This window comes from Mesoplodon mirus, assembly GCF_964341445.2.
Source record: "Mesoplodon mirus genome assembly, chromosome: 6".
NCBI classification, from domain to species: Eukaryota; Metazoa; Chordata; class Mammalia; order Artiodactyla; family Ziphiidae; genus Mesoplodon; species Mesoplodon mirus.
Window position 1 is genome coordinate 128,337,022 of NC_138982.1, and position 12,503 is coordinate 128,349,524.

The following is a 12,503-nucleotide window of genomic DNA, read 5'->3' on the forward strand; positions in this document are numbered from 1 at the left end:
ATTAAAGATTCTATTGAAACAGTTATACATATACATGTTAGAACCTGCTATCTTCTAAAGACCTTTTTTCTGTTCTGAATTTGGCACTGTACCCTGTTGGTGTCTTATACTGTACCAAATCTTATCTAATTTTTTTGTCTTATATCGTCCATCAAAGTTATTATTTTAGCAGAAAAAAAAAAAGCTTCTATACTGAATATTGCCTTTGGTTGGATCCTCCCAAGGTGTTTCTATTTCTCTGAGTTTGTTGTTTTCATCTCTCCTATTAAATATCTATATTTCATGGTGCAATTCACCAAAGCTTTTATCATAACTTCTAAGCTGAAATAAAATTCTTCAATAATAGGTGTGATTTTCATCAAATAATTGCTTTCCTTTTCTTATTGTTGAGCTCTATCACTTGATGTGAAAAGATTGCTGGCCAGAGATAAAACCCTCTGGTTTGGAAAAATGAATAAAAATGATGGAAGCAATTTAGGAACTTGTTTTTTGACACACAAGCTGATGAGAAGCCTATTTTCTCTGCCAGGACCTCCCAGCCCATTTCTGACATAGAAGAAACTACCGTAGGAAATGGACACAAGAGACATTTTATTTAGACCCAGCCAACGTACTATGAATAATATTTAAAACTATTTAGTCTCCGAGTGGATCTTGAGAAAGCAAAACAAGATATACAGATCTGCTGTTTCTCTCTAGTTTTTATATAATATTTGAGTACGTTTTTCCCCTTCCTCTCATTTCTCCTCCTCCTTGCTCCTTCCTCTATGCTAGTTGCCAAAGTGTGTCAACTCAAATTCATGCATTTTTAAAATAAATACTCACTGAACAATCATCACATGTGAGACCCTGTTCTAGGCACTAAGGATTTATCAGTGAACAAGACTGACAAAAAAAGTCCTGCCTTTGTGTAGTTTCTATCGGAATGAGACAAGGGCAATAGCAAATAAAAGAGTAAAACATATGAGTCAGTACCAAGAAGAAAAATGGTGGCGGGAAGGGGTGTAGGAAATGCTGGGGACAGGGAGGGAGTGTAGTTTTAACTGGCATGGTCAGGTACAACATCATTCAAACAATAACACTCGATCAAAGAGCTAAAGGAGATAAGGAAATAAGATGAATCATTAACCAGTGGCTTTTGACCTGAGCAACTGGAAGAATGGAGTTGTCATTTGTTGAGAAGGGAAATGCTAAATGAGGAGCAAGATATCTGGAGTTTGACATTGAATGCATCAAGGGTGAGACGTCTGTTAAATATTCAAATGGAGAGACCAGAGGGCAGCAAGGATTCTGGAGTTGAGAGGACAGGTCGAAAATGGAAAATATAAAAAAAAAATCACCCTAACCAAGAGAATTAAGCCACATCCTATTCTGCCCCAATCAGTCTTTTGTCACTAGTTAATTACACTCTGCAGATCAAGAAAGGGGAATGGCTGTCAACTCTACTTATTCCAATAGAATATATTTTTTCTAATGTAGTGGTTTTAAAACATGTCCACACGTTCTTTGATATGCTTCTTATCAAGAGATGGAATCTATGTCCCCTCCCCTTGATCTGGGCAGACCCTGTGACTGCCTTGATGAATTGGGAATGACAGATGCAATGTCATGGAACTTCTGAGAGACTAGGGCATAAAAGGCAATGCAGTTTCTGCCCTCTTATTTGGGTCGTTCACCCTGGAAACCCTGCCACCATGCTATGAGGAAGCCCAGGCCGTATGAAGAGGCACCGGTGGAGGGGAACTGAGGCTCCCAGCCCAACTCCAAGCTGAGAGTCAGCACGAGCTCACCAGCCATGTGAATGCGTCATCTTGGAAATGGATCCTCCAGCCTTCAGTTGAGCTGCCCAGTTGATGCTGTGTGGAGGAGACCAGAGCCTTCCCACTGGGCCCTACCCAAATTGCTGATCTGTGGCAAAGTAAAAATTGTTAGTGTACAAGCCATCGTTTGGGGTGGTGATGGTTGCAGACTTAAGAGTGGGACTACTTTTTTTTTTAAAGCATTGCATCCCCCATCTCTGGCATTGTCTGAGTGCATACAGTAGGCACTCAATAACTGTTTTCCATGAATGAATGAGCCAAATGAAGCAGTTGTGGCCATCTCACAAACAAAAAGAAGGAAGTTAGAGATCACTTTGAAAGATTCCTAGTTTGGAGAAACAAAGTTCAGTTTCAGAAAAACCCAGTTCAGAGTGGTTAAGAATTATAGTATGGTCTGACATGTGTAAAACACTTTAAGCAAGAATACTTCGTTATCTAAGAAAACTGATTGACAATTAAAGTGATTTACTTTGGAAATTAAAACCTGAGTGATGATAGAAATGAGACTCTGTGTGCTGGTTGCAGGAAAAGGTGAACAGCTTCTGTTGCTTAAATAACCACAGTGGAGCGTCATATTCTGATTTGATCTGCAAATGTATTCTACAAAGTAAATATATATAATCAAAGCAAGCGATTTAATAAGTGATTTCTGCTCCAATTTTTCCTATATACAGAAATCTTCCTACTGTAGGGCCCTTATGCTTGTGAGTTAGGGGACAGAGAATAAGAGAATGGCCTCAGGGACCTTTCAAGAATTCTCTACAAGAGAATTATCCCTGAGTGACCAGCCTAATAGGGAAATGGTATGTATGATGTGGCCAAAATTAGTCTTTCTTTTTTCATTTCAACTTGGCGATACATGACATTACCCAAGTCCCTTAGTCTTGTGGTATTTTGAGAGGGCACTCACATACTCTACTGATGGGAGTGGGACTTCCTTTTTTTGGAAAGCAATTTGGTATTATGGCTAAAGAGATAAGAATTAAAAATACCCTTCTACTGGGGAGGGAGAGAGGGAAGGAATGGACTGGGAGTTTGGGGTTAGTAGATACAAGCTATTACATTTAGAATGGATAAACAGCAAGGTCCTACTGTAGAGGACAGGGAATTTTATCCAATCTCCTGGAATAAACCATAATGGAAAAGAATATTAAAAAAATGTATACATGGGTATAACTGAGTCACTTTGCTAAACAGCAGAAATTAACACATTATAAACCAACTGTACTTCAATTAAAAAAAAAAATACCGGGGCTTCCCTGGTGGCATAGTGGTTGAGAATCTGCCTGCCAATGCAGGGGACATGGGTTCAAGCCCTGGTCTGGGAGGATCCCACATGTCGCAGAGCAACTAGGCCCGTGAGCCACAACTACTGAGCCTGCGTGTCCGGAGCCTGTGCTCCGCAACAAGAGAGGCCACGACAGTAAGAGGCCTGTGCACCGTGGTGAACAGTGGCCCCCGTTCGCCACAACTAGAGAAAGCCCTTGCACAGAAACGAAGACCCAACACAGCCAAAAAAAAAAATAAATAAATAAATAAATAAAAATAAAAAAAAAAATACCCTTCTACTTGTTGGACACTTCTGCATAGCTAATACTTACATCCATTTACAATATATCAGATGATGTTCTAAACACTTCACATTTATTAACAAGTTGAATCCTCAAGACCACTCTATGAAGTATTATTATTATCTTATTTTACAAATGAGGAAACAAAGGCAGAGCCTGGCTCAAGTCTGCATTCTTGAAAATGTTGCTAATCTGGTTTTTATTTAAAAAAACCCCCAAAACTAAGTAAAACATTGACCTGTGGTCAAATATATTGGTTCAAACATTATTTAGAATAGTAAAAAATTTCCAGAAGAAGATGAATTAAATATCCTTATGCAGTCATTATAATGGTTATTTTAAGGGTTTTAAAATGACATGAGAACATGCACATATTAACGATATGGGCTATGAGCTGTGACAAAAAAATGGCAAGTGAGGTAAATGCACGTGATTTAAAATTACTAAAAGCATATATGCAAAGGTATTAACAATACTTTCCTCTGGATGGTGGGATTATGAGTGAATCCTTCTTCTTCCTATATTCTGTATTTTCTTCAATTCACATGCCTTGGGTTTATGATCACAATGCATGTTATCAAAACAAAAAATAGAAATCTGGGCCTGGGACTCAGGGAAGTGGTCTAGGTTTAAGCTATTGCTTTGCATGTGAGGTATTACCAATACTGTCCAGGTGGCTGAGATTACTCAGAGAGAGTGTATAGGAAAGAAACCCGAAGGCAGAGCCTTGGGGTCCACCAGCAACCAAAGCAGTGATTTTTATGATCTTTCCTGACTTGTGTAGTCACTGTAGAGGAGGGAGTGATCATGCCAAATGCATGATCTTAATTTGGCCTCAGCTTTCTAAAAATAACATACAAAGCAAGGAAACAGTGGTGAAGCATTCTCAAGAAACTTAAGAATAAATAAGCTGCACTTCAAATTTCAAGGTCCTAGAAAATCGGTTTTGAACCTGCTAGAACTCCAGGACACTGTTCCCATGTGCTCCTGCTGAGGAACTGACTGGAGGGTGAGCTCCGTCCAACCTAAAGATGTCTGGGAATAAACGACTGATGGAGAGGGCTTCCCTGGTGGTGCAGTGGTTGAGAGTCCGCCTGCCGATGCAGGGGACACGGGTTCATGCCCCGGTCCGGGAAGATCCCACGTGCCGCGGAGCGGTTGGGCCCGTGAGCCATGGCTGCTGAGCCTGCACGTCCGGAGCCTGTGCTCCGCAACGGGAGAGGCCACAACAGTGAGAGGCCCGCGTACCGCAAAAAAAAAAAAAAAAAAAAAAAAAAAAAAGACTGATGGAGAGATCCCACATACTCAACTGCAGGGCTAAGACTAAAATGGGGGGCAGAGGTCATGGGCTGAAAAAAAATTGTCAACACTTATGTACCAATAAAGTAGAACAAACACAACCAAAAAAATGGGAGGAGAGAGAGAAAAGGGGGAAAGGAGAGTAAGACCACTGATTGTTGTATAGATAAGTGGGTGGCAAAGAATGTCATTTAGAAAAGACAGGCAGCAAAAGGTTAAGAAAAAAGGGATTAAGAGCATTGGAAAAAATACTAATGTGACAGTAACTACTAGAATAAAAATACAAAGCTTCCTATAACTCCCCTCCCCCAACAGGCCAAGAGCCCTTCCCTCATAGAAGTAAATATAATACACTCAGTAACTATAGGAGATATGAAAGAATTGAGAGCAAACATAGCAGGCATATCATAAAACTGAATGGGCCTAACTCGTGTCTTAAAAGATTTTCAAACTGGCTCACATAGCAAAAACCCAACCCTGTGCTGTATACAAGACACACACTTAAAGCGCAGCAATTGAAAAAGCTAAAAATAAAAGCTTGGGCAAATGTTTACTGGGCAAATGGAAACAGTAAGACAGCAGGGGTTGCAATCCTGATAGCCAAGTAGACTTTAAGCCCAAAACAAAGAGATAAACAGAAAATTCAGAGTTATTAAATGGCCATTGAACATATGAAAGAATTTCCAACTTCACTCATAATAAATACATAAGATTAAAATTATATTGAGGGATTTCCCTGGTGGTCCAGTGGTAAAGAATCTGTCTTCCAATGCAGGGGACTTGGGTTTGATCCCTGGTTGGGGAACTAAGATTCCACATGCCGTGGGGCAACTAAGCCCCCACGCCACAACTACTGAAACCGTGCGCCTCAACGAGAGAGACAAAACCCACATGCCACAACTAGAGAGAAGCCTGCATGCCCCAGTGAAAAGATCCCACACACCTCAACGAAGACCCCGTTATTATAAGGAAAATAAATAAATAAAAAATAAAAAATAAAAAAACCAAAAGCCCACCCCAAAAAAACACCTACATTGAGATTCTGTTCTTCATCCATCAGGCTTGCCAGGCCAAACTCCCTCAAAATCATTGAAATTTGGCCTGGGCAACTACTACTACAATTTTATTTTGTAACACTTTAGTTTTGTGTAAATTATCTATTGATTAATCCCCAGACTATCTGGAGAATTCTCTCATTATACCTTAATTTGAGAATAAGATTATAAGGCATTATTCTTTTCCTCCATAATTATATACAGTATATGTATACATAATTGTGTGTATATATATACATATATATGTATATATATATACTTAATTTCTTTTCATTAGCTCCAAAATGATCAAAGCTAAAGGCTGCAACTACTGGCATTAAAGGCTGGCTTGGGAGTAACATCGTATATGTTTGAGAAGGTTTGGTTTCATTTCATTACTGTCATTTCATTACTGTTATATTAGGACTAACTTCCCCCCATTAGCTACCTCTCTTTGGGTCAGGCAAAATGGAACTGTTGCTTATACATGTAAACTGTCAAGTTAAGCATCTTCATATAGCAGTCATGTCTAATTGCCCTGAACAGCAAGAGGGAGCTGAGCATTTTGTTCTCCTCAAAATAAGACACAGCCAGATGAGTTTTAATTGAATCTGTTCATACTGCATAGTGACATGATGAAACAGTTTTGATTAATTTTCTGTGCTTAGTGTTTAAAAGGTTGCTATTTAAGGCTAAAAGGTGCTGGCTTGTTCTCATGTTCCCGTTATCAAGCACAGCACAGCAAAAACACCAGGGTCAACGTGTTCTTAGACCTTTGGAATAGAAGTTGCCCAAGCTCCTCCAATTAAAAATCATGTACAGTACACATGACATTGTTTTAAAATAGATATAGAGCAGAGGTTCTCAAATGGAGATGATTTTCCCCCCATAAGGGACATCTGGCAATGTCTGGAGACATTTTTTTTTTTTGCGGTACGCAGGCCTCTCACTGTTGTGGCCTCTCCCGTTGTGGAGCACAGACTCTGGATGCGCAGGCTCAGCGGCCATGGCTCATGGGCCCAGCCGCTCCGCGGCATGTGGGATTTTCCCAGACCGGGGCATGAACCCACGTCCCCCGCATCGGCAGGCGGACCCCCAGCCACTGCGCCACCAGGGAAGCCCTGGAGACATATTTGATGATCGTAACTGAGGAGCGCTACTGGCATGAAGTGGGTGGAGACCAGGAATGCTGCTGAGCATCTTACAATGTTCAAAACAAGGAATTACTCCCTACAAAATACCAAAAGTGCCACGGTTGAGAAATCCTGCTTTATCGATAGCTATCAGCTGGTCTTCTTTTATTTCCCTAGAACTTTTCTCTTCATATCTTATTAGGGGCTGTTACAATCTTTCTGTGTTTGTGTCTCCCCCAAGCTTCACATTGAAGCCCTAATGCCCAATGTGATGGCATTAGGAGGTTGGGCCTTTGGGAGGTGATTAGGTCATGACGGTGGTGTCCTCAGGAATGGGATATGTGCCCTTGTAAAGGAGGCTCCAGAGAGGCCTTAGCCCCTTCTACATGAGGATACAAGAAGTCTGCGACCTGGAAGAGGGCCCTCACCTGACCATGCTGGCACCCGGATCTCAGACATCCAGCCTCCAGAACTGTGAGAAACCCAGTAGCTACCTAGTGGCTTATAATTTTATTATAGTAGCCTGAATGGACTAAGACAGGGACAAACTTGAGGACGAAGATATGGCAGCAAAATAGTTTGGACCAAGTAAAAACTGAATTAGGTCTATGAAGTATTTTACTAGCACTGGGAGTTGCCAGTTGGCCCCGATTTCCTGCTCAGACTTACAGCTAAGACACCACAGGCGTGGATGCCCAGCATTAGAATGTTCTTAGCAGTCTTGCGATGACTCAAGGTTCAGAAGGTTGTTACCATGGAATCATTCACACCAGCACAATGGCGCTCCTCCAATAATGTATTTATTTACATGAAAACACCGTTTTATACAAATTGAAGACAAAGCTCAAAGGGTTTGTCTAGGCTTGCCTTCCGCATTCCCTGATTTTGTTCCTTCCACTTTCATTTTTTTTTTTTTTTTTTGGTATCACAAATAAAGTGTTTCAGACTAGGTGAAAGAAACTGAATCTACCTCTTCTTCCCCACCCAAAATTACTTTGAATATTTAACATCCATAGTCATCCTTCAAAGAAAACTCTTGCCCAGCGTCATTTTATTTAATTTATTTATGTAATACAGTGTAGAAAGCTATCATGGTCATAAGCAATGATTCTGTACAATCATCCTGCAGAAAATTTTTGGGGAGAATTCTTGGTAATTGGAGACCAGCAGAGCAATCCCATCCCACCCTCCCCCACCTGTAAAAGTGCTTACAATGAACAGGGATTCTTTTATTTATCAAAGATCCGAAGATACGTGGACAAAAAAAGTTTCAATTCTCAATGCCTAATGTGTGCACATAAAACAGGCACAAAGAAATAAACGTGTATCCTCATAATTCCTATATCACAAATATAGCAGAAGCAGCAATCTGTACAGTAAAATGCCATTGTGGAAAAAAAATCCTCTAACTCATTTGGAATACATAAAAATGTTTAACTTTAAAATGCATAGTGATCAGGAAAAGAATACTTAGGCAAGAGAAGCAGCTAAACTCCCACGTTCACATGAAGCATCCCCCATCGATTCTTAAAGCATATTTCAAAGTAGGACTTAATTGGGTCACAAACCACAAGAATAATATACAACTGGCTAAGGGGCTATGTGATAAATAATCAGGAGGGAATCTATTCATGCACTAGTTAGATACAGCTAAATTCTTTACAGTACACAAAACCCATTAATAATGTAGTGGAGAGACTGAAATGTGAAGAGAGAATACATTACTGATCTGTATATTAATTCAAGTTCAGGCATCTACTTGTGTTACAGCACAGCTGTCGAAAGGCGATAATGAGTAAATAATAGAACAGAAGGGTTTGTTTCTTTCCACATTATTGTCTAAATGAACACCGATGGGTTGTGAAGCAATGGTTTTGCTGTCCAACTTCAGAGGCTGCTGCGGTGGTGGTCTAGTTCTGCATCTGCTCAAAGAACTTGTAAGTTGGGTTTTCGTAGCCGTTCTGCTGCATCTTGGAGAGGTGGCGCTCCTCTGGGGTCACAGCTGCGTCAACCTGCAAAGCAAGAACGAGGACAAATGCGTTAAGAAAAGCAATCTTTTAAGAGTGCACACGGAGAAGCAGTAAAAAGATAAGGTGCACTGTACTCTTCTCTGGCCAAGATTTGAGAACACCCACAATTTTCCCTCTTTCTTCACCACTTTGACATAGAGCAGAACGCCTGTGCCCACCAGTTATGCAGATGCTCCATCTACCACTAGGTGGCGCTTAAAACCTTGACCTGCTGGCTTTGCTTGCGAAGCGCTCATTGGTTGCTTCCCCAACTGAATAGTAACTGGATACATCTAGGGCAATAAATATTTTTTTCTTCCCCTGTTGGCTCGAAAAAAGACAAAAGGCTTCCAGGAAAGACTCCCTTACTTGAAAAGTGTGGTGTTAAGCTAGAAAAAAAAGCCAACAGTATTACGGAGAGAGATTCAGCAAAGTAGAAAGGAAGACTGCTGAATATCTCCCCGAGCTCGTTTTAGTTTGTCTCCGTGTTCACTAAATTTAAGATGTTAAAGAAAGACTCTTTTAATTAAAATAATGATATAGGTATATCAAAAGATATTAAAAAACACAGAAAGAACACGCTGTTCCAGATTATTATTATTTTTTAACCTAGCACTAAGATTCTAAAAGTGTGTCATCCGAAGGTTTAAAGAGATTCCCTCTGTGATATGGTGGTTCCCCTCCAAGATCAGACCAGCAGTTGTAAACTTGTGTTCCTCCCCTCACTGTCACTGTTAGGCCAGAGCTACACTTATTTACTCTCTGCAGGCTGGGCCAGGTATGTGTTGGGGTGTGCGGGGGGATGTTTAGGTTTCTAGTATATTTGCTGTACCTCAAATAGTCCACAGAAGAGAGGAAGCAAATACTTAACTCTTTGCTGAATAAATGAAAGCTTAGTTTTGTTATGATTGCTTTAAAACTTCTGTAAAACCACTGGAAGATGGAGAAAATCAACGCAAATTTAATCAGAGTGAAGAAGCACGTCTTCCACAGGAAAGGGTAAGATGTGCTGTCCAGAAGCTGGTTTTTCTTTCAAAGGGATGTTTTCTATTCTGTACATGATGTGATTGGGGTCCCTTCATCATTTCCAGGAGAATGCCGCAGACCTGTTCTCCACTGTCCAGTGCTGCAAAGTGACATCTAGCTCCTGAAGCAGCTTTTCCCCCTGAACCCGACGAAGGACAAACACCAGAGAGTGGGTGTGTTGGTGCTAGGACACTAGGTCTAGGGGATGGAGGGCGACTGATACATCATGACTAAACCACACCGGCTAATGAATAATTTAGACCGAAAGCATGGTGCAGTCACTATGGAACACAGTATGGAGGCTCCTCAGTAAACCAAACATAGAACTACCATATGACCCAGCAATTCCACTTCTGAGTATGTATCCAAAGGAAATGATATCACTATCTTGCAAAGATACCTGCACCCCAATGTTCAGTGCAGTATCATTTACAATAGCCAAGACATGGACACAACCTAAGTGCCCATTAATGGATGAATGGATAAAGAAAATGTGATACACACATGATGGAATATTATTCAGCCATAATTAAGAAGGAAATTCTGCAGCTTGTGACAACATGGATGAACCCTGAGGGCATTATGCTAAGCAAAATGTCAGACAGAGAAAAAGAGAAATACTATAGGACTTCACTTATATGTGGAATCTAAAAAAACCCAAATCATAGATACAGTGAGCAGACTGGTGGTTGCAGAGTTGTTGAAATGGGTGAAGATGGTCGAAAGACACAAACTTCCAGTTATAAGTTCTGGGGATGTTATGTAGAGCATGGTAACTATAGTCAACAATACTGCATTGTATATTTGAAAGTCGTTAAGAGAACAGATCTTCAGAGTTCTCATAACAAGAAAAAAATTGTAATTATGTGAAGTGATAGTTGTTAACTAAACTTATTTTGGTAATCATTTCACAATATATACATATATCAAATTATCATGCTGCAAACTTAAAACTAATACAGTGTTATATGTCAATATATCTCAATAAAACTGGAGTAATCTGGTTCCCCCAAGGTTACTTTGTATGACTCCACCTCATGGACCAATTGACGCCTTTCAGTCTGATCATGAGTTGGAATGATCACCTTGGCTAATCTCAAGGCAGCTGGCATAAAAAGACATAAAATTCCCCTCAGAGGACATGGCTCACCATCGCTGGCCCTGGGGGAATAATCACTGGTGTTTTTTCATCCCTTTCTCTTCCTTTGATCTGCTCTGTTGTCAACAAATGAGGTCACCTTGCTTTAACTGGCAATTGTGTCATTAGCCACTGGCTTGTAAGTTAAAACGCCACCAATAAAGGTCAGCACCGGGCTTCCCTGGTGGTGCAGTGGTTGAGAGTCCGCCTGCCGATGCAGGGGACACGGGTTCGTGCCCCGGTCCGGGAAGATCCCACATGCCACAGAGTGGCTGGGCCTGTGAACCACGGCCCCTGGGCCTGCGTGTCTGGAGCCTGTGCTCCGCAACGGGAGAGGCCACAACAGTGAAAGGCCCGCGTACCGCCAAAAAAAAAAAAAAAAAAAGGTCAGCACTAATAACAAGAGATTTCATTCATTCTCCAAATCTGGAAACAGCCTGTCTGCAGCCCTATGCCATTTGAACTTGGGCTTCTTTTCGCGCTGTGCCACCTCTTAACTGATATTTCAAAGAATGTGGAGATTAAAAAAAATCTTGCCCAGGAGATCAAGCACAAAGCTGCTATGTTTCTGAGTGTAGAAGAAAACATAGCGCTGCTTGATTGTTGGAGTATTAAACTTGTATCTCCCCCTGGAGCCACGTCAACCCTCATACTGGCTGCATTCATCAAGGGCAGGGGAACACCTGGCAACTTAATAATTGCTCTTCTCTTCAAAGGCCAAAGCCCAACTCTTTAAGAGAGCCCTGCCAGTAAATGCGAGGCTCAGAGGCTGTATGCAAGCCAGGCAGCTAACTTTCCTGTCTTTTCTTGGTCTCTTTTCTACTTGCTAATCCTCAGGACCCTTTGCCGCTGGGAGGGCAGCTGTTCTGCCAGTCCTGCAGTGGGGCGGCTTGGCCCTCAGGCCTCAGAGGGCTCAGGAGCTACAGCAGAAGGGATTGCCTTTACAACGTGGCACCCAAGGAGTGTGGATTGCATCTTTTTATTCCCAACCCCTCGAGAGCTAAAAGTGAAACACAGTACTCATGTCCGTGGATAAACTCCATGTCGATGGAGCCTTCCTCCCCAGCAAGGCTCAGCCATCTGTCACTCACTATTTCCCTTCAAATGGAGCTGGGGCAAGATGTAGCCAGTGGTGCTTATTCTGCAAGGAACTGTAGAACAATGGAGTGGGGGACAGAATCCCCATCTGCTCCCTGGGGCAGGAACATGTGTCACTTGCTGAGATGAAAACCCATCCAGCACAGCACCTCTGAGCATCCCCTCTCTGCACTTTCTGGACTTTATGGGAGCAGTGACTGATCTGAAGTCTTCATCTTTGTTAGAGACCCCAGGGCCCCTGTGCTGCACCCCAGCTTGGACTTCCACGGGTCACTGCTGCTGACACACACTGAGAACTGAGCCCAAAGAGTCTGATTCATCTGGTCCTAATATGACCTTGAGTAGAACTTTTGACTACTGTTTGGCTAATGCCCT

At 41.6% G+C, this 12,503-nt stretch overlaps 1 protein-coding gene across 4 annotated transcripts in view; it reads right to left on the minus strand.

Annotated features, from left to right (window-relative positions):
• Nucleotides 1–7,639: 7,639 nt before the first annotated feature.
• The window catches only part of APP (amyloid beta precursor protein), a 294,233-nt gene continuing 289,369 nt past the window's right edge, over nt 7,640–12,503 (minus strand). For all 4 annotated transcript variants that reach the window (XM_082625057.1, XM_082625056.1, XM_082625055.1 and 1 more), the window contains one exon: nt 7,640–8,869. In XM_082625057.1, coding sequence (XP_082481183.1) covers nt 8,768–8,869 — 102 coding nt within the window. In that variant the 3' untranslated portion in view covers nt 7,640–8,767. The remainder of the gene's footprint in view (nt 8,870–12,503) is intronic.